At 33.6% G+C, this 23,060-nt stretch overlaps 1 protein-coding gene across 3 annotated transcripts in view; it reads left to right on the forward strand.

Annotated features, from left to right (window-relative positions):
• Positions 1 to 2,906: 2,906 nt before the first annotated feature.
• Positions 2,907 to 23,060, forward strand: part of LOC129803503 (serine/threonine-protein kinase BRSK2) — a 54,334-nt gene continuing 34,180 nt past the window's right edge. The window contains exons 1-3 of one of the 3 annotated variants that reach the window (XM_055850105.1): positions 2,907 to 3,729; positions 11,454 to 11,758; positions 21,504 to 21,589. In XM_055850105.1, coding sequence (XP_055706080.1) covers positions 11,576 to 11,758; positions 21,504 to 21,589 — 269 coding nt within the window. In that variant the 5' untranslated portion in view covers positions 2,907 to 3,729; positions 11,454 to 11,575. The remainder of the gene's footprint in view (positions 3,730 to 11,453; positions 11,759 to 21,503; positions 21,590 to 23,060) is intronic. The other 2 variants (XM_055850106.1, XM_055850107.1) reach the window with 2 other exon arrangements.

Consider the following 23,060-nt stretch of genomic DNA (forward strand, 5'->3'; position numbering starts at 1 on the left):
TACTTATCTGGACTACCTCTAAAACATATCCGAAAATCATTGCAAAAGCTATTTCAGAAAAACCAAAAAAAGATAGTTTTGTAGGGTATGAAAGGGGGAAAAGGAAAAAAAAACTTCTGGAGATAATTCTTTTATTGGGGGTCACCGAAGACAGGATGTTGATATCTTTTACGGTTTAATTTAAGCTCTAGATTCTAGAACGGTGACAAGTTAGAAAAAATGGACAATCAATCAATCAATCAATTAAAAAGCATATTCAGTTGGAGAAATACGCTAGAGGTAGTTTGATAAATTCTTCAGAAACACTGGAACATTTAGTTTGGTCTCGTTTTCTTCTGCCAAAAATAAAATCCCTCAGAATAACTGGTTATAAAGTAATTTTAGTTTACTTAGTCTCTTATTAAACATGAAAACATTAAATATTACTTATTCATTTTCCAATTTTATTAAAGATTTTTAAAAATCATTTTATTACTCAAATTTTTATAACCAAGCTTCTAATACCTAAGTAAAACTTCTTATACTTAAGAAGAATATAATTAAATAGGCATAATGGATGGCTCACATTACTCCTTTTTATCTCAATCTACACATGACCTGTAATTCGAACTGCTGTTTAAATTTAAAGAGGAAGCAATATGATACCTTGATATCTTTTCATCTCTACCCGTGCCCCTAGGATATAACGTATAATTTTACAAAGCTTAAGATTTTAGAAAGTACACAGAGAAAAAATACCCTAATCAATACATTTTTGGGACACTTTTGGTTATTAAAAGGGCTCCAATACCTCGTGAGCCTCGTGAGTATTCAATTCTAGGGTATTTTGGGATTAAATTCAAGAACATCTCTCTCAAAGATTTAATATCGTAAATTCATTAATTTTCAATCGCAATCAGTATTGATTTTAGCGTTTTTCAGTATTGATTCTATCCCATTTTGGTATCGGTTTTAGGGTATTTTGGTATTGATTTTGTCCCATTTTGGTATTGATTTTAGGGTATTTTGGTAATGATTTTATCCCATTTTGGTATAGATTTTAAGGTATTTCGGTGTTGATTTTATCCCATATACGTATTGATTAAAAAATATTCTTTAGAATCGATACCTTGGTAGTATTTATTTTATTTCATTACAGTATTGATTTACGAGTATTGTGGTATTAATTTTATCCCATTTTGGTATGGATTTTAGGGTATATCGGCATTGATTTGGTTCCATTTTTACATTGATTTTAGGGTGTTTTTATTCCATTTTTCGTATTGATTTCAGAATATTTTTATCCCAGTTTTGGTATTGATTTTAGGGTATTTTCATCCTATTTTTCGTATTGATTTTCATTCCCCTTTGGTATTGATTTTATCCCATTTTAGTATTAATTTCATTCCATTTCAATCCAATGTACTAATGATTTTTCCAAAGTCCATCCAAGAATCCATTTTTTTTCACCGGTCTAATATTGTGGTATTAATTTCATAAAATTTAAGTATTGATTTTAGGGTATTTCAGTTATTGATTCTATCTCACTGAGTGAGTGAGATATTCAGTCCCTCCCATTGAGGTATTGATTTAATGGCCTCTACACACTAGAGAAATTTATGTCCATATTGAAGCAAATTCCGTACGCTTGTGTAGGAAAAACTCTTCAATATGGACATAAATTTTTCTAGTGTGTAGAGGCCATAAGAGTGTTCCAATATTGATTCTATCCCATTAGAGCATTGATTCTATCCCATTTTGGTATTGATTCTATCCCATTTTGGTATTGATTCTATCTAATTTTGGTATTGATTTTATCCCATTTTGGTATTACAGTAGAGCCTCGCTATAGTCCATATTTGGTTCCAGATTTGACATTTGGGTCGCACTATAGTCCATGTAATTTTTTTTTTTAATTATCAACGACTTTTAGTATTAAAACTGCTCGACGGCTTCCACTTTCTTTGCGATTGGGGTACTTGTCCTCGCTCTTTACATTATGGATCAGAAATATCGCAATTACTCAATAAAGTTTTCTAAAAATATTAAAATAATTATGACATTGCATGTCACGTACTAAAAAACATAAACTAACTTAAAATCAGTGTTTTGAAATCAACGGTCGATAAATTGTGGACTATAGAGCGATGGCCTATAGCGGGGTTCTACTGTAATTCTATCCTACTCTGGTATTGATTTTATCCCATTTTGGTGTTGATTCTATCTTACACTGGTATTGATTTTATCCCCTTTTGGTATTGATTCTATCCCATTTTGGTATTGATTCTATCGCACTTAAATTTATTAAATTAAATTTATCATCATATTAAATTAAATTTATCACCAACTCTTTCATCCACTGAATTAAAACATTAAAGAAGGTAATTATTGGATTTTGTAATCTTCGTATCGCAGTAAAATACGGAGAAGCAAAATCTGACCTCAGTATGAAAGATTAGAAAAGTTCATGTCTTTATCTCGTGCTGGGGATTATCCTGTATCGGTTGGTGGACTTAACTTCAAAAATCTTATCGATAAAACAGACAAAAAAGGAAGTAATTGTCTGCTAAATTCAAATGTGTGGAAATTCATCGATTTCATCAACAAAAGATTTTAGTAAAGGACTTTCTTCACAATAAATAGCTGGCCAATAAATAACTTTGAAATAATGTTATCGTATTTGTATAGCCGATAAGACGAAGGAGAGCAGGGCAATTAGCGTGAAATGTGACCAAAGTCACCCTTAATTTTTTTTTCACCAGCAAACAACCCTCATGGACGTGGGTGCGATGAATGTTTTTCTGTGGTTTCGATGACATGCGCAATATAGGATTTCAACCCTTAGTACTCCCCTCCATGGGTCGTGTTAGTCATCAAACTGTCACTCTTCGTTCCTTCCTCAACGCATTCCTCAACTTTCAGTACTCGGCAGTATCAAACCACAGTCCTTAAGGACATTATAGACACACTCTCCGCAAATGAGTGTCAACTCCTTCCGGCAATTCTCCATATTTCACATTACATTTTACACGAATTTCAGTGCATTATAAGTCCTTGGATGGTGCTGCCTGATCCGAATTTGTTAATTTAGGTGGTGAATTTTCATTGAAAAATTTGTTGTGTGTGTGTATTTTAAGTTGGGCTATAGTGAAGAAAATCCTCCCAAGAAGAAAAAAAAGGGATAAAAGAGAGACTACCCTTCCCCTATTTTGTGCCATTTAATCGAACACAGAAGGGTGGATTGAATTATTTAGTGAATTGTTTGGATTAAGAAAAAGAATGTGAATGGTGTGTAATGGAAAATCCAGAATTTGTGGCATTTGGGAAAATTTGCCAAAGGTGCAGCACCCAAGGAGTAATAGGCAACATTTGAAACATACTGCTGAAATATTGATTTTTCCCCGCAAAAGATGGCGACGAGCTTTTCACCACTGAATATCGACAAAATTGTCTCAATTTACTCGTGATTTGCCACTTTGGTAATTTTCACAAAATTTTCCTCAACAACAGTGGGTGTCCCTTGTCCCCTGAATTTGCCCATTTCTTGGGTAAATCCTTCAGTGAGGCAACTTTTGCTGCACCTTTTCGTCCTCTTTACGTCTTTGGCATCGGACACCGAAAAGACATTTCCCAAAAGAACGAGGAGTGTGCATCACCCCTCATACCCTAATATTAGTGAACTTCTGCATTTTAACATCAACGAGCATGCAACTCGGAGACTTTTCACCATTTTCACCAACTGCCGGAAATGTAAGTTTTACCTATTTTTTTTTTGTGCCTTTCCTCCACAAATATTTCCCCATGCACATAAACCCATCTAATCAATTTACTCATGGGGAAAATTTTCCCAATATTGTTATAGAGACACAAAATTTATTCCCACAATCATTCCCTTCGCTAGACAAAAAAAAAATCACCTCAAATCTGCCACATTTTATCCATATATAGTGGAAAAAATTCCAAACTTTTTTAATACAATTAGCAAAGGGAAAACAGTGATAAAATGTGAGTTTTCCAGTGGGCAGACAATTATGCAATTTTCAGAGTTATATATACATTTTTTTCCAACCAACGAGACATGTATATAGCAAAGGTTACATGGAAAGTCTTCTATAAACACACCCTCATTGATTTCCACATCGTGATTCCACACATTTTCACCCAAAATTCTACAGAAACAACACACATGCTTCATTTAATTTTCATCGTGTTCTGGAAAAATTGTTAATGCACCAATTTTTTTTCCAAAGCTCCTCAAAAAACCTCAATATGCACTCTCACCTTGGGATGCATTTAACGCAATATGACCAATAATATTGCATTTTGTCGATACCGTCGCGAGACCATCGGAGCAGATGTGAATTTAATAAATTTTTCCATAAGGAATATATATATATTCACAATATATCTCAAACAAAGACAGAGATAGTGAAAAACCAAGGCTAAAGATTGTAGCAAAATGCTGAATTTAACAATGTCAAGTTTTTGTCTTTGCCAAGCAATAGCATTCTATAGAAGTATACATAACTGCAAAGTTATATACTCTCATCATCTTCCTACATAAAATGTCTAAAAAAGCCACCAAAAAACTATAATTTTCAAACATTTTTTTTTGTAATTTACCTTGCTAGTTTTTTAGCTAAGATTCTTTACAATCTCATTGTTTTTTCAAGCTTCACTAAACGCAACCTTAAGTAAATTTAAGGATTAAGTATACGAAAGCATATTGATGCAAAACCAAAAACAAATAAATTACTAAAGTTAAAAAAGGGTGGCAAAGTGTCCCAGGCTTTGCGAAATGCTCGAACTCGTGACTTAGATGCTATACCTCAAAAGTACTTTAGCATCATTTACCGTTCACCGGTACTTAACCGATTTGCATCGATTCATAAATCACTCAATAGATTCCACAAAATAGTTTAAAGAGTAATAAAAATTATATTCGAACAAAAAATACTTATCGGTAAATAACCGGTTCATTACCGGTTCACAACCGATTTGAACCGACTTATTTGAACCGACTTCACTCAAAATATATTCCCAAAATACACCTTAGAAATAATTTAATTGAATTTCGCATAAAAATTATTTATCGATTATGAACCAGTTCATTACCGATTCAAAACCCATTGGAACCGGTTCAGTTTTGAAAAACCCTTATTAGGAATGATTCAACGGTATTTTCGTCTAGGGAGGAAATGACCACCTGGGTAATCTCTAAAACATATTCAAAAATGAAAAAAAAATCGCACGACGCGTTTTCGATCAATACTAAAAAAAAACATGGTTTTGGAAGGGAAGGAGAGGGGTGGGGGAAAATGAGGGGCATGTTAATGATCCTTAGGTCGACTTATGTGGGGGGGGTCCCCCGAAGGTCCCAAGTCGCTATCTCTTACCGTTTGGCCTCTAGAGCTGGCGACAGTCGGACGGACAGACGGACAGACTGACAAACAGCGTGACGACTTTTCTCAGAAATCGTCTGAAACGTGAAGATTTGTAAAAGTGGTCTCCGGCCTCTCCGGTGGAGATTTTGGGGGGTGAAAAAATCGAGGGATTATATATTATAGCGGAAAGCGCTCATGCTTGATACTGTAAAATGATGTCCAAGGTTTGTGATTTTTTTCTGATTAACACACAAACCGAAGCGATTCTTCCACTATGACAAAAAATGTCTTACTTATTAGGTTCATAATCCCACTTCAAATAGTTCCTGGAAATCCTTAAATTTTCCTGAAGAAAATGGAAATTCATTGGCGATTTTTCTACAAGTTGGGTTCGGGGCCTTCTGTATAATAATTGATTCGACAATTCGGAGGCCCATTTTCATTTCACCGGACTCATTGTAAAAATTTCACCGGATACAAAAAATTGCACATCAATATTTAGACGGAACTCTAAACTATCTGCTTAAATCGTTTATACGACTAGTTATTAGATTTAAAATCATTTTTATGTCATTTTTCTAAACAGTGTTTTTAATGACATTAGGGCACTAGCGAAAACCATTTTTCACTTTGAGTCCATGAAAATGTCACTCTGCAAGCTTAAAATTCAGGCAACAGGGTTGAAGATTATGTCAATTGTCGATAAAATTGGAGGATTACAATTGGTGTAATTATGAAAGAATTACATCTAATGATAGAGTTGCCACATTAAAATTATCATTCACGGACCCTTCTTAAAATATAGGATGGACACAGATAGAATTTATGAATTTGTCACCACCCACAAAAACAATGTCCCCAAGTAAAAATATTTTTACATAAATATTAATACTGATGAATTCTCTATTTATCCATCTCTATTTCACCAGCTATTTGCTATATAGTAAATTTTTAAACTGAAAAATGACGAATTTTTTGAATTCTCATATAATTTTTGGGCTATTTCTGTTCCTATCCTTCAAAGAGACAAAAAAATACATTAACTTTGTTGGATTTTCTAAGGATATATTTTTTCAGTATAAATGATTTATTTTGTAAAATATGTGGCTCATATACTTCGATGGCAATTTCTCTGAGTGTATCAAGTCAGTCTTATCAGAAATTTAGGAAAAATAATTTCTAAGATTAACTTGAAAAGATTTTGAAGAATATTGACCAAAATTCACACTGGAAGTGTTGTCAAAACTATTAAGTTCTATTTCTCCTCAACCCCCAAATACACGCATTCTTATGGCGAAATAAAAATTTTTGGCCATTTTTCAGACATCCAAAAAATTCAATTTCAATTTCCTCGTACAATTTTAAAGGTAGGAAGCTGTAACTTGGGGATTTTCATTAGACTGTTGAAGGGCACAAATAGACCAAATGAGGTGGAGATCATGCATAGGGTGTAGGCCGGAGGCGAAGTGGTCCATCTCTCCCACTAAAATGTATGTTCACATTGGAGAGTTTTTCCTACATAAGCGTAGGGAATTTGCTTCAATGAATGGCTCCATTGAGTAATAACCTTTCCAAGAGACAAAGCCACTCCAAAACCAAGTCAAATCTATTCGAAAATTTACCGGGAGCTTAAAGTGCAAGTTTACGTACACGCCGCTTTAGTTCTGATTATTCTGTCATTTCAAATTTCGGTATTCTTAACCTTTCAATTGTCAACGATGTCAACAAACCGTGTGTAAACATTTGCTTAATTTTTAATTTTAATTGTTTTAATTTCATTAAAATAAAATGTCCTTTTCATGAACTTGGTGTAACTCGTTGATTTAAACTTTCGAACTTCAAACGGGTTTTTAACAAAGTTCTCTCTGATATACATTCTTTAATGTGTAGAGGCCATAAGAGGAAGATATTCTTATTTTATATCCCTAATAAAACTGAAAATCTAAAGTTTATGGCCTAAAACAATAAAAGTTCGTATAAAAATTGTTTGTCGGTTAACTACTTGTTCATAAATCTTTTGAATGTTTCTAGAAATTGTCGAACAGTTAAAGGTCTTTAGCATAATAATAATTGTAATCATTGATTTATTTAACTTTGATCTTTTACTTTTTAAAAGAATGTTGCTTAATGTTGCTATTTATGTAAATATTATCGTAGTTTCAATCGAAAAATAAAAGAAAAGTCAATTGATTTCAATATTTTCCAATATCGCGAGATTCTACAGTGAGTTTGAGCAATGACATTCCTGTTGTAATTTCCGTTCTCATTTCTGATCCATCAACCATTTTCATCACAGGATTTCATCAATGTTATTTCTTAAATAAAATCAACTGAATTTGATATAAAAAGAATAGGTCAAGGGTAGTCATGTTAGATTTTTTTTTGCTTCCCTCTCATGTCAATATTTGAAATTATTGCCTAATAGCATGAAGTATATAGAGAAAAAAAATCGAAAGTTCACTGCACAGAAGTAATTTTTGCTCTCGTTTGTAGCATAAGTGAACTTTCATGAAAGTTTAGCCATATAACTAGAGTGTAGAATGAACAATAATTGTGTGAATAACACAGTATGTACTCTGATGAAAATATATAATTAAAAACACGCAAATTATGTCCTAAAATTCACAGCAACAAATTTGCTAGTCCAGTGCAAGGAATAAGATAAGGTGCATACTACATCAGGATGGACAATTTGTTAGTAGAAAGAGTAAATTTGTGTATATTATTTAAATCATTTAGCGGTATCTCTACCACATTATATTACATAAGGTGTTTTATAAAAATATTTAACAAAATCTTTTTCATCATCATAAATAATTAATTTGGTCAGTTAAGGTTAAACATTACTTTAGTTAATAAAAATCTTAAATTTTTACAAAAAAAAAAAAAATTATAAATTAAACGTTTTTCTACTAAAGCTTTACACAAATTAGGAGAAGCCTTTCAGGCTTCGCTCACACTCTGGCTTCGAACATTTCATATTTATCCCATGATTTTTCAGTGAATTTATCTTTTTCTTTTTTCGTGGGGCGTAATTCTAGCTAATAATTTACATTGCCATAGGTCAAATACATTAAAAGAATATGGGAAAAAATATAGTGTTCAAAACTTTTCCCCTACTGATCAAATTTTATTTTATTTTATTTTAACCAAATTTAATTTTTCATTCGTCAAAAAGGCACAGCCAAATTCTATCAGCGAATGAGTACTTTTTATAACAATGAAATCTGTCAATTTTGTTTTTAGTCTTGACTGAAGAGTTGCGAGATATTGGCTTAGGGTAAATGTCCTAATTCAAAACCACTTTCAGATGCTTTAACTTTGACAGAAGATTCAACACATTAAGTTCATATTTTTTTCTGAAGAGAATTACATAAATTTGCTGCTTGACTCTTCTAGAATGTTACTGTTTACTTAAAATTCTTTAGATATAATTTGAAAACTTCTTAAATACAAGAAAAATACGCGAGTGTAAAATGCTTCTATTGGAAACATATTAATCCAAATGGAGACAAGGGAAAGTTTCTAATTGGAGACAAACAGTGTAAGTGAAACTGCGACGAAAGGCTTCCAAAACCTTGTTGAGTTGCTCTTAACTCTTTCGCGTCTTTAGGGTCATATATGACCCGGGGAAAAAAGTTTCTTTTTGGCTATTTACATTAATTGAAATCTAACTGGAGTCTTGAGAAAATGAGCCAAGAATCTTACATCCTTCTATTATGATGTCGTGCACGAACAGATAGATTTCAATTAATGAAAATACCCAAAAAAAACTTTTTTCCCCGAGTCATGACATTACCCTAAAGACGCGAAAGAGTTAAGTGCAGGACTTGTTCTTATTCCTGGTCTTTTCTCCTTTCCCATCTAAAACAATAAGAAAATCTCTCCAAAAAAGTCATATTTCCGGGATTTCCTATTGAAGCATTTGCAAACACTTCAGAGAAACCCTTTTTGTTCACGAAATAGGTAATTATTTCATTTGAAAACTTCACATACCGTTAACAATAAAGATTACCACTTTATTTAACCAAAAATTTGCCAGAAATATGACATAAAAGTTAAACAAAACGAATAAAGAACAGTCATTTTATTGTATTTTTCATTAGAAAACATGGTCGATCGATGAAAAATTCGGTGGTGAAAGGTACACTTTTAATCTTTCTTAGAAATTAACAAATTAAAATTTGTCAATATGAATGGATTTTCGCTTAATTTGGAGCAAAATCAACTAAATAATGAAACTGAGGTATAGAAAATATAAAAATTTAGTAATTTAGTACTGTATTTATCATGAAAACAATGACGTTTCCATTTGGAGTAGCGAAAAATTTCCATTTGGAGCAGGTTTTGAATTAGCTTAATTTACCCTATAGGGGGAAGTGGGGCTACTTTAAGCTGTGGGGCTACATTGTTATACGATTTTTTCGCATATTTATAATGGAAACTGGGTTTTAATATGATATAATTTGGAAAGACAAAATAATTGCGGTTCTAAATAAAATAATTGTAAGGACCAGCTTCATTTAGAAATAGGCGAAAAGGTCGTATAACAATCTAGCCCCACAGCTCAAAGTAGCCCCACTTCCCCCTATTGGTGATTGTAGGCATGCTTCGTACACAGTGAACCTTCAAACAATGCGAATTTTCTCTTTGCTTGCAAAGAACTAGTTCGTGATTTCTTAGTCATTTTGCCAGAAAACAAAAAGAAAATTCGCATTGTTTGAATGTTTACTGTGTGCGAACCATGCCTACATACCTCTATAAATCGTGAATTATTTTATAAAGTCGTTTCAAAATCAATGACCTTTATAGATTAAAATGTAAGGGGCAAAAGAGTTTCAATTTCAAATATGTTCATGTACTGTACAATTTCGAAACAATATACCACAAAACTTATTGGATTGGATTTACCTTCTAAAGAAATAAGATATATTCTTTATAGTTTATATAGTTTCGTCCCCTTTGTAGTTGGAAAATTTGTTTGAATTTCACTTTGATTTCCTATGTTCCTTGAGAACTATTATTGATTTATCATATCTCGCATATGAAAGAATAGTTTAATAAGGTCATAAATCTTGGTTATTCTTATATTTTGAATTTCCCGCAAACTATAGAAAAAAAGTATTATTCTATAACAAATTTGCAATGTACTCCATATAAAAGTTTTAACTGACATACATTGTAATCCATGCGTTCGGTCTTCAAATGAGAATAAAACTTTGTTACATGTTTTTACGTCTTTTGTTTAGTAAATTTATATTGTCAGAAACTTATAAAGTTTTTTAGTCAACAAAAGGAAAGTTTAGGAGTTGAACAATTATTTAGCAATTTGAATAAAGAATTTAATTTTCTATTTGGTTACTGCATTGAAGTCGTAAGGAACTTAATATTCAAAATTACCAATTTTTTTTAATATTACCTAATAACAACACTAAATTAAAATAAATTTAAACCACTTGTAAAACTCTTACAAGAATTCATTGCATTAGCTCAGATTTAATTTATAAAACCAATTTTCTGTGAGACACCTGATTCAATTCGTGACGATCCGAGGTACAGAGTCCAAGTTTTCAGTAACACCTTTTTTTTATTACTTGATTGTAAATATTTAAAAATGGAATGCACAGATGTAGTTAAATGGATAATCAATAGACTAATTAACTAAAACAAAGATATCAAAAAGTGTTTTAGGACTTATATTTTCAACTAATTATGGGGCATTTTTGTAAACATTCCGATGCGTGGTACTCTTCCCTTATGTGTCCAAATTATCCCGCAATAATGTAAAAATAATTTCTTTACTGTGCATTTATTTTTATTAGATACTCCCAAGAATTCTAAGATATTAAAAATTGCAAAAAAATCGAACTATGGTGCTTCCATTGCAACTGGTAGGACATTTGGGATGAGAAAAATGAAAGCCAACAGTAAATTAAAAATTCTTGCTATATATATGAAGAAGGATCAGAAAACAATACAAATAAATGAAAAGCTGTACAAAGAGCTCAAAGGCATTTTATATTGTCAATTTAGGAAATTCCAATTCTTGTATTTATACATCAATATTATTATTATTTCTTTTCTTTACAGGTATGTGGAAGACAATTGCCATAGAGGCAAAAGATTAAAGTGGTGGAATCTGTGAGACGATAACGGTGCTAGAGGAGAAAAATAGGATTAAAAGGAGAGTGGAAAATAGTCAAACAAACATCATGCAGAAAGAAGGCAATTCCACGGGGGAAAATTACCAATATGTGGGCCCCTATAGACTGGAAAAGACCCTGGGTAAGGGTCAAACAGGCCTCGTAAAGCTCGGTGTCCACTGTGTTCTGGGCAAAAAGGTGGCCATCAAAATAATCAACAGAGAGAAATTGAGCGAATCTGTGTTGATGAAGGTAGGCAAATTAATTTTTCATATTGCCATTCATATATTTATTGCTTCTGACATACAACATTTTCCTGCCGTATATTTTGCATGAAGCAGAGAAGAACTTTATTAAATTTCCTAATTTCATCGACATTCGCCAGTAATTTATATATTAAAAAGATTTATAAATGTAAAAAAAATGCATTAAAAATTCGTATAATTATTTAAGTACCTTCAAGGTTGAGCTTGAGAGGAAAGCTTTTAGTCACTTTATATAAGAATTGCACTTTAATTAATAGTACAATTCTTCACTAATATGTTTTGTGAAAAGAGGGTAACCTTAAATTAGGGGTTTACCAACAGAGGCATAGCTTACAGTATCCAACTAAATTTCAGGCGTTTCAGTAAAATTTTGTTTTGAAAATTTCTCTCTGATTTTTGTCTAAACTTAGACGCTATTACCTCAAAAATATTTCCGAACCATTTACACCGTTTACTGGTTCTCAACCGGTTGAAACCGATTTACGTATAAATCAATGAAAAAATCCCACTAAATAGTTTTAAGAGTAATAAAATTGATTTTCGGGCAAAAGGGGTGGCAAAGCGTCCGAGACTTTGCGAGCTGCTCGAACTCCTGAGAAAGAGCCCTGTCTTAAATACCTTTTCACAAGTTTTTCTGGTGTATATAAAATTATGGTCGAATTTAATTTGTCTATAAATCATCACAAGACCATCTTGAAGCTGAAAATTTTGTTCAAGGGCTTGAAAAAAATCAGAACCTTTTAATTAAATAATTGAACAAATTATATGAAAATCAGGCTTTTGACCTTCAATAATTCAAGATGGCGATTTTTTCGGTAATGGGTGTCTAAAAACGAAATGTTCAGCTCGACTAACTACGAAACATTTCCAAAAATGAATGAAATCGCCAGGGCCAATTTTTTGCAAAGTTTGAAAAACCTCATTTTTTGCCTATTTTTGGGGGATAGGGAACGCATGAAAGGGGAGGGGGAAAAATAAAGAGGTTGGGTTTTAGATCACGTCATTTGAGGAGCGGTCATCGAAGACCGGAAGTTGAAATGTCTTACCGTTTAAATTTTATATGGGTCAAAAGATTGAAAAAGTGAAAAAACAGTATTTTCAAAATAAATCTATTACCGTTACTTTTCCGATCCATCACCGATTATGACCGATGCAGTCGGGTACAGAATTAAAAGATCTTTCAAAAAAGTCCAAATTTGTCCAAATCAGTTAAAAATTAGGCCCTCCGGGGTGATTGAGCTTTGACCTTCAATAATTCAAGATGGCGAATTTTCCGGTGATAGGTGTCTAAGGACGAAATGTTCAGCTGGACTACCTCCGAAACATATCCAAAAATGAACGAAATCGTCAGGGCCAATTTTTTGCAAAGTCAAAAAACCGTGTTTTGGGGGGGGGGATAGGAGGGGTGGTGGGGGTAATTTGGGTAAGTTAGTTCGATAGAGAAAGTTGACTTGTGGGGGAGTTCGAAGACCGGAAGTCAATATCTCTTGCCGTTTGGCAGCTAGGATGGTGAAAAGTTGAAAAAAAGTCGATTGTGGAAACTGCTCTCTCTTGGAGTTCGAGCAGTTAAAATTACTTATCGGTTGATAACCGGTTCATTGCCTGTTTACAACCGATTTCAACCAATTTATAAATTACTCAAAACTAAGGTTTGATCACTTTTTCATACAAAAATCCTGGTAAGGAATTTAAGGATCCATTAAAAAAATAATTTGCAGTTATATTAATCAAAGTAGTTGCCTTATACCCCTTATACAATTAAGAGTTTGACAAGTTTTGCATTTTTGAAAGGCTTATAACATATGACAGAAAATTAATTTTTCAATAAGGAGTCACTCATGTATATTTTTACAGTTAAGGGTGTCTCTGAGTTTTTGGGTTTCGCGATTTTTTCTTAGATTGGTCTATAGTTTCAGGAAAAATTATTTTTTTGGGTTTCTTAGGCTTCGTGGAGTAATTTTTGGCTTCTTCAAGTTTTACGAAACTCTTTTTTGAATTTCTCCAAACTATTTTTGGATTTTTCTAGTTTCAAGAAGAAATTTTTAACTTTCTCTGGTTTCACGAAGCAAATTTTTGAGTTCCACAGAGATTTCTTTTTGAATTCTTTGGGTTTCACTAACCTATTTTTGGGTTTCTCAGGTTTCACGAAGCACTTATATAGTTCCTCCCGTTTCACGAAAAAATATTTCAGTTTCTCACGTTTCACGAAACAATTTATGTGTTTTTCGGGTTTCGCGAAGAAATTTCTGAGATTTTGAGTAGCAATTTTTAAGTTCCTCGGGTTTCACGAAACTATATTTTTGGATTTCTCAGGTTTAATTAAGTAATTTATTAAGTATTTTATCAGCTTTCGCAAAGGAATTTTTGAATTTCTGGGATTTCGGAACGAACTATTTAGTTTCTACTGTGTCACAGTTTCTATTGTGTTACTCAGACAATTGACAAATATTTATCCACATGAGTTACCCCTTGTTTTCTAAAAGTCCCAAATACTAAATTTCCAATAGAGAAGGTTGTCAAGAAACTTTGATATCTACATTAACATCGTTTTGAAAACGCAATTAGGTGCTTTCTCACAACTATAAGAGATTTTCTCATAATAAATTTAAATAAAAGAGGAAATTCCTAAATGTTCTGTCCACAGAATGATATTTCAAAGACAAAGTTTGCAAATTTATATTTTTTTACTGAAATGTAGTATGGAATATGAAGCTTTTCCATGAGGACTTTTATGTGAAAATTAATTGGATAAACTATATAAATATAAATGCGTTATGCGGGATTAAATGTTTAAAACCTGATATCCTATATAGCTTTAAATTTAAATTGAAATAGGAGGGTTCATCGATTTATAAAAAAAAAGAAAAAACTTATCCAAAGTTAACTTCGAAGCACAAAGTTTTAAATCCATTCATCTGACCTATTTAAATTGTGCTCAAAATCCAATACCCTTTAGTTTCAACAAGAAGTACTTTTTTTGTTTAATAGATTTGGTTTTTAAAATTCTCAGTCATAAATAACTTAGGAGGATCAATGAAGTTTTATTTGCTGTTTCTATTCAGAAGGATGAAAATTTGTGGAATACTCTATCAAATCAATCTGTTAGTTCACAAAATTGAGTTTACCTGTTACTTCCAGAGAGAGGAAATCACATGATAAAATTTTTAATGCTTCATTGCAGTACATAGCCTTAAAACAAGGTTAATTGACATGGCATTGTGAAAGTAAACCCAATTACCGATAGTTTTTGGTCATCACTTGCATACCCATGAATTTAATATCATAATTAAGTTGTTCTACTGCTAACCGTTATAGAGATAAATATAAAATTATAATGCATAATACAAACAATTATTTTTGTTGTATGAAATAAACAAAAGTAATCGTAATAATATATTCTACGTATCGTAAAAAAAATGTAGCAAGATTTCTTAGTTTCTTAAAAAAAACCATATTAATTTTTTTAAATGGTTTGGTAAAACGGGTAAAACCTAGTGAGCACTAAATGAAAACCGATTTCAATTGAGCTGAACACATATGTATTTTTAGCTGAATTCTGCTAATTTTCAAACAACACTCGCGAGATAATGCCATTGCCATATATTTGGTTAACACTTTTTGTTCGAGAGGTGCTGACCGGTCAACATATTTTTGATAATAATAGACTTAACAAAAATGTACTGAAAACGCTGACTCTTTCAGCTTACTGTGCTCACTGGGAACTTGAAGTGAATTCAGTTTTCTCATATTTTAAAATAACTTATCTCAAATAATGCAAATTGACTATGATAATAAAATTGGTGCTGGCCAAAATTCCGAGAGTCAACATCCTGAAAGAGTAAAATATCGAATGGTCAAAATTCTGAAATGAAATGATAATGTGAGAAATAATTTCGCAAAACGCAATAGGAGAAAGTGCCCATGTTTGATACCATTAAAAAGCTTCATAATGACTAAATTTTCTATGTTTTACAATATATATGTGACTCATCACAACCATATTTTAAAAACTATGGGAAAGTGGCCAGTTTTTAAAATATTTTGCGGAGTCACGTTTATTGAGAAACATAAGAAAAACTTAGTCATTACGAAGCTTTCAATGGTATCAAGCATGGGCACTTTCCCCTAGTTCCCTTTGTCTCCAGCAAATGCAGGTGCAATAAGGGGAGTAGTTATGATATAGATTCAACCTATTTGGAATTATGGCCCACACGGGATTTTGGACTTTCAGGATTTTGGCCCATTCAGGATTTTAGCTTTTCGAAATTTTGGCTTATTCAAGATTTTAGTTCATTTAGGATTTTGGCTTTACGGGATTTTCCCCATTCGGGATATTGGCTTTACGAGATTTTAGCTTTTGAGATTTTGGCGTTCTGAATTTTGGTCCATCTCGGGATTTTGGACTTTCGGGATTTTAACCCATTCGAGATTTTGGCCTATTTAGGATTTTGGCCCATTCAAGATTTTAGCTTTTCGGGATTTTGGTCCATTCGAGATTTTGGCTTATTCAAGATTTTAGTTCATTCAGGATTTTGGCTTTACGGGATTTTGTCCCATTCGGGAAATTGACTTTACGAGATTTTAGCTTTTGCGATTTTGGCGTTCTGAATTTTGGTCTATTTCAAGATTTTGGCTTTTCGGGATTTTGACCTTCGATATTTTGGCTTTTGGAATTTTGACTTTGTCGGGATCTTGTCTTTCGGGATTTTGATCTATTTAGGATTTTGGATTTTCGGAATTTTGGTTCATTCAGCATTTCGGTTCTCGAAATTTTGCCCCATTCATGATTTCGGCTTTTCGGGATTTTGAACCAATTCGGGATATTGACTTTACGAGATTTTAACCTAGTTAGAATTTTAGTATTCGGGATTTTAGCTTTCGAAATTTAGGCGTTCGCAATTTCACCATTCTGTATTTTGGTCGATTTGAGATTTTGGTTTTTTTTTTGGATCTTGGCTCATTCAGAATTTTGACTTTTCGGGATTTTGGCCCATTCGAGATTTTAGCTTTTCGGTATTTTGGCCCATTCGGGATATTTGCTTTACAAGACTTTGACCTATATGGGATTTTGGCCATTCAGGATTTTGACTTATTCTGGATTTTGGCTTTTAAGGATTTTAGTTCATACGGGATTTTTGAGGTTCCTTTTCAAAATTTTGACTTTTCAGGATTTTAACCTATTCCGGACATTTTTAAAAACATATATTTTTGGTATATCTTATAAACGGCTTAAAAGCTTTCTTTTATTTTTGTATATGCCTTATATAATGTTCAGTAGAACATTTCGTTCATTCGCCAACGACGTAATATCACTTCTTCTAACGGTTTTCTAAACTTAGTTTTTTTGCAATGTTCGTGCATTAAAAATTGATATAACGGAATTAACTATTGATTTTTCATTTTATTATTATTATTATTATTATTATAAATTCACAATAATAGGGTCATCCCTTTTACAATTGTGAAAGAAAAATTTTTTAAAAAAATCAATATAACAAAAGAAAAAAAAATTAACAAAGAATGAAGTAAAATACAAAAAAAAAAGAAAAGTTGAGCTTTAATCTCTCAATGGTTCAGCCTGAAAATGCCGCCGAATAGCATCCGCGCAATTACGGCTACTAGCAGGAATAGCATTATGTAAGACGATGCCCTTCACAAACAATGTGCGGTAAAGGCAATCACTGTTAGATTTAGGTACTATAAGTCCTCGAACCCTAGCCGAACCCCCCCTAACAAAAAGATTCGACAGGTACTCAGGACGCCCAGAAAGCAACAAATTGAACAAAAAGAGCACTGCTCTCATGTTCAGAAGAGAAGGCAAATCACAGCCAATAAATACATTCCGATGAGGAGTAATGTGGTCCCGACGATTTAAGCCGCAAATATACCTAACACAATTATTAAATGCGACTGTTAGGCGACGAATTGTGTCACTATCCGCCGCAAAGAAAAGCTCTGCACCGTAATGAAAAAAAGGAAGAAGAAGCGCTCGCGCGAGGATCAAGCGAGTGTCATAGGGAGTGATGTCCCGGAATCGTCTGAGGGTATATAGAGAATAATTAACCTTACGGCAAATGGATGTGGCATGATCAGACCATGAGAGGGTTGAATTGAAGATGATACCAAGGTTTTTGACCTGATCGACATAAGGGATAATTTCCCCGTTAAGGAACAAAGGATACGAAGTAAAAGATAATGATTTTTTAGATATAATGATAGCTTGAGACTTTTTGGGATTCAAAATCAAGCCGTTTGAAGATGACCAGTGCTCAATACTTGAAAGGTTTGAATTCATGAGGTTAAAAGCATGTAGAGGATTGGAAGGATCGCCTTCAACGTAAATTTGTAGGTCATCTGCATAGAGATGAAAGAAGCAGTTATGTAATACTGAGGGCAAATCATTAATAAAGAGGGAAAACATGAGAGGGCCAAGAATGGAACCCTGGCCAATGCCTTTATTTAAAGAACAAGGTGGTGAAACATCTTCACCGAATTTTACAATTTGTGATCTTCCTGTAAAGTAAGATCGAATGAGGGCAACAGCTGAAGATGAGAAATTGAAGAGTGCATACAATTTATAGCAAAGAAGATTGTGAGGTAGACTATCGAAAGCCTTTGTGAAGTCTAGAAGAACTAAAATCACGAAATGACCCCTATCGATAGCTGAAGAGATGTCATGATTAACCTTGAGAAGGGCCGACGTAGTACTGTGACCCCTTCGGAAGCCCGATTGAAAGTCACAAAGCAGACCATTGTCGGTTAAATATTGGGAAATTTGTTCGTGAAGAAGGATTTCAAAAGCTTTTGAAAGAATAGGAAGGAGACTAATAGGCCGAAAGTCAGAAGGAGATTTAGGATTCGAAGTCTTTGGAATCAGAACAACAAGTGCTCGTTTCCAAGAATCCGGAAAAGTGGAAGTTGTGATAATGTGGTTGAAGAGATCTGTGAGCACTGGGATGATTACCGGGAGGAGAATCTTAATGAAATCTAGAGAAATACCGTCACACCCCATAGCACCCGACTTGACACGGGAAATAGCATAAACAACATCTGCTTGTGCGAAGCAGATGAAACTAAAACCCTCCCAGGGCGCTGAGGGAAATGAAAGACAGACCAAGGAATCAGCAGATGTAGAAGAAAAAAATAAGCATAAATCATGTGCTGAAAGAGAGTTTACCCCACCCTGTGAAACAGATGGTCGCAGACCAAGCTTTTTAATGTTGGACCAAAGCGTTCTTGAAGGAAGCTTAGGATCAAGGCTTCTATTAAAATGTTGTTTCTTACGAAATTTAATGAGATTCCGAACTCTATTACGTAACCTCTTAAAGGTTGCCTCATGAACCTGACTGCGAGTACGCTTCCATTTTAAGTATGCAGAGTCCCTGCGCTTAATAAGCGTTATGACACTGTCGTTAATCCAAGGAGTGGACATGGGAGGAATTATTGAGCGCTTCTTGGGTACAACTTTCTCAAATAAATCATTCACAAATGTTGTAAAAACTTGTACCTTTTTGGTAGCTGAAGTTTCAAGGTGTACATCACTCCAACAGATCTCTAAAGCAGCAGAGCGCGCAGTGTTGCTATCACAGCGTTTAATATCATAAATAATTTTATATTTATTAGACGGTTTAGGAAGGCGTAGATTGTAAGAAGCAAAGATTAAATCGTGATCTGATATACCGGGAAGAGGAGCTTGGTCATATTCAAGTATTCTTTGTGAATCAGAAGAGGGTAGGATCATTAAATCGAGCAGAGACCCCAAACGAGTTGGATTAAAAGGTATAATGAAGGGAATGTTCTGATAGGAATTCCAGAAAGTTTTTGACCATCGAAGTTTCGGCGTTGAGGTTGACATTAAAGTCACCTAGAACCATAAAATTGTCATATGAAAGCACCAGATCAAACAGACCTTCAATATCTATAAGACTCGTTACTGGAGGTGGGTAGTAACAGGTGAAAATATTTAAAGTTATATCAGGGAATTTGACACTTAGGCCAATATACTCCAACCTACCGAAAGTGCCGCTGCAGAGCACAGAAGAATTGAGGCAATTCCGAACATAAACACCGACACCACCTCCCCTCTTTTGACCAGATCTATCACTTCTTAGAAATTGAAAGTCCTGAGCACCAACCGACTCCATGGAGTCGGAGGAGTCAAGCCAGGTCTCGGAGACACACAGTACCGAAATGGAGGACTTTCGTAAAAGAACACGAATTTCATCGATATGGCGTCTAACGCTACGCGCATTTATGTGAGCAACAACAGAAGAATAACGCGGATTAGTTGTAAGGAGATTTTGGGCTATGGATAGGGAGTTAGAATTTACATCGGCTACATCATCAAGCTGAACTTGAGAGACCGCGGAAATATCATTAAAGTTAACATTTACTAGATTATCATTACACAGACTATGATTTAGAGAATCTGAAAGGGATGACCCACAATATAAATTTAAAGGTACAAAAGTTTCATTCCCAGAAGATTGAGGAATGCTAGTCGCAATACTCGGTGGCAAGATCAGATCGTGCACCCGCATCACGGTCAAGGGGCATGGGAGCTGTGTCGGCTGTTGTCGGTTTTCGTTTTGGATGAAACACACTAAAAATTTAGTTTTTTACACACTAAAAATTTAGAAAAAATGCGTTAATAGCACACCAATTTTTAACAATTAACTATCTACCGGAGTTCATTGAAAAGAAATGCGACAAAGAGTTATGCTTTCGTTCTTTAACTTATAGTCGAGGCAGAATCTCATTTACCAATAACAAAAACATTCCCTGAAAGCATTCTTAAATCTTTGATTTCTTTTCCAAACGTACGATTTTTGTTCGGAACGTAGGCTGTTATTATTATTAATCGTATCGAAATATTGTATTACAAGGTAATCATTTTTTACAATGTCCATATCCCGTGTTGGAAGAATCTGCAAGTCCATTGTAGACCGCCCAGGAGAGCCTTCCCCGCTGTGTGGGTGCTTCTTCCATGCTCCCGGAGTTGTTGGGCGTAGGCGGTGCATTATATAATGTTATTAACATATGAAAATTGTCTAAATTAGACGTTCAAACCATTGTACCGGGTGGGACTCGAACTCACAACAGTAAGTCGAGCCGGGAAATCGATCCGCCCAAGAGCCAACGGTCTTGCCTATTGCACCACTGATTCCCCAACGGAGGGAGTAATATTTTAATGTAATAATGTTTTACTGCGACGTCAATGAGAAACAATTCCAAATTATTACATTTTACATAAAATACAAATAATAAAGGAATTTTTGTAGTAGAGAAAAGTACTCTCCTTTCGAACGTTCATGCCTTCGAATAATGTGAATTTTCTTTAAGTTTTCCTAAAAGACTTAAACATTTCAATTAAATACTAGTTAGCTTATTATCAATTTATTTATAATTATGTGACAATCATGTGGAAATCTCTTAGGAGAAGTAAAAGAAATTCATATTATTCGAAGGTATGAACATTCGAAGGGAGAGTACTTTCCCCTAGTGATAATAAACTAAGATTTAAGATTCTTTAAGAAGTTATCTAACGTTTTCATGTTCTATAGAGATCACAAAAAAAATCAAAAATTCTCAAGTGACCTATTTAATGCATGAGGGAATTTGTGCAGCTGAAGAGCTTAAGGAAAGATTTGCATTTTTTTCACCTATTTCAATTTCTTTCCTATAGGGATATTTTGCATATCAATTGAATTTTGTGCCTCTCTTTGTTCCAGGTCGAGAGAGAAATTGCCATTATGAAGTTAATCGACCATCCACATGTGCTTGGACTCTCGGACGTCTACGAGAATAAGAAATACTTGTAAGTAACTTTCGCTATATGCTTCACCATTTTTTTTTTGCCGGCTGAAACTTTCACTTTCACTGCTACAGCCTATGAAAAAGGAAATCACCCCTATTTACTTTTCTCTCATGTTTATTTTTCCACCTCACACTTTTGTTCTGTCCTCACCAGTTTATGGGTGACACTTTCAATTACATTTTTTAATCAAATCCAATTGAAATTTTCATTGAATGAATATTCATGGTCAAATTTAGAATACTGAAGAAAAAAATCAACAGGAACCAAATGGCTCAAGAGATATTTTGAGAAAAAGCAAAGAAAATGCCACTTAGGATGGCAATCTTGATCAATTTGATGAAATCCATGGATGAGAAGTTGTCCCTCAAATCGATTGCTTTTGAAATTCAATGCAAAATTCGTCTCTTTTACAGCTTTTTCCGTTCAATTCACACGACAAAATCCGCGTGCCTACGGACTATAAAAAGCTCCTTATACATATATATGGAGGTAGCACATTGAATTTAAAATCCATTGATAATTTTACTTCATTTTCAACCCACACATCAGACATATTTCACTTCCTTCAGGAACTTCGACAGATTCGGAAATGACGGTTTTCATAAACCTAAACTTTATATAAATGTTGACCAAAAATAGTCAATCGACAATCTTTCTCTAAATTTAAGCAATTTCCATCAGCAGAAGTTGTGATAAAATTGCTCCACATCGATTTCCACCACTTATGCTCCTTTACTAAAATACCTGCGCAAATATACTCCTGTACAGGATTCACTATAATGTGTGACAAATTTGGACCCATTTAGCTTAGTGTAGTGATTTATAATTATTTACTAAGTCATTAACCATTTAATGTTTGAAGTTTGTTGTAATTTAGATTAATTTAACAAATGATTGTTCATTTATCAAACACAGAATACGAATAAATTAGTCTAGACTTTTATTAAAAAAAAAACAATTGGCTTAGAATCATTTACGAATGGTCCATTACTTTTTTTTTCTTCAAATGATTTAATGAGTCATTCATAATGCATGAACTAAGGCACTGAAAATATGCGAATGAGCACTTATACTACGTAGATTTGCCTATGTTTGTGACCATCTGGCAGGGTACATGTTCATGACATAAATTCTATAGTCAAGACAGAAACCAGACAATAGAGTAGCTGAGCATAGAAACTGCGCAAACAATACTCGGTTTCAAACCCTTTATCCCTTTAAGGACGAGGCGCTTTATAGGGTAGAGTAAGTACTTTTCGCCACCTTAAGTTTGATACCCTTGTAATTTTTATAATTTTTATCGAAATAAAATGAAATTTCGTGTGCAGATGCTTTTAAGCATTGTCTCTCTATTGAACCAGGAAACTTCTCGGGACTTTTTGTGTATCTGGTTGAAAAATTACATTTTCTGCAACAATTCACGTTTCAGTACTTTTCGCCACCTTCTAAACACTTTTTCGCCAATGTATAA

Source organism: Phlebotomus papatasi, chromosome 2, assembly GCF_024763615.1.
Source record: "Phlebotomus papatasi isolate M1 chromosome 2, Ppap_2.1, whole genome shotgun sequence".
Lineage (NCBI taxonomy): Eukaryota > Metazoa > Arthropoda > Insecta > Diptera > Psychodidae > Phlebotomus > Phlebotomus papatasi.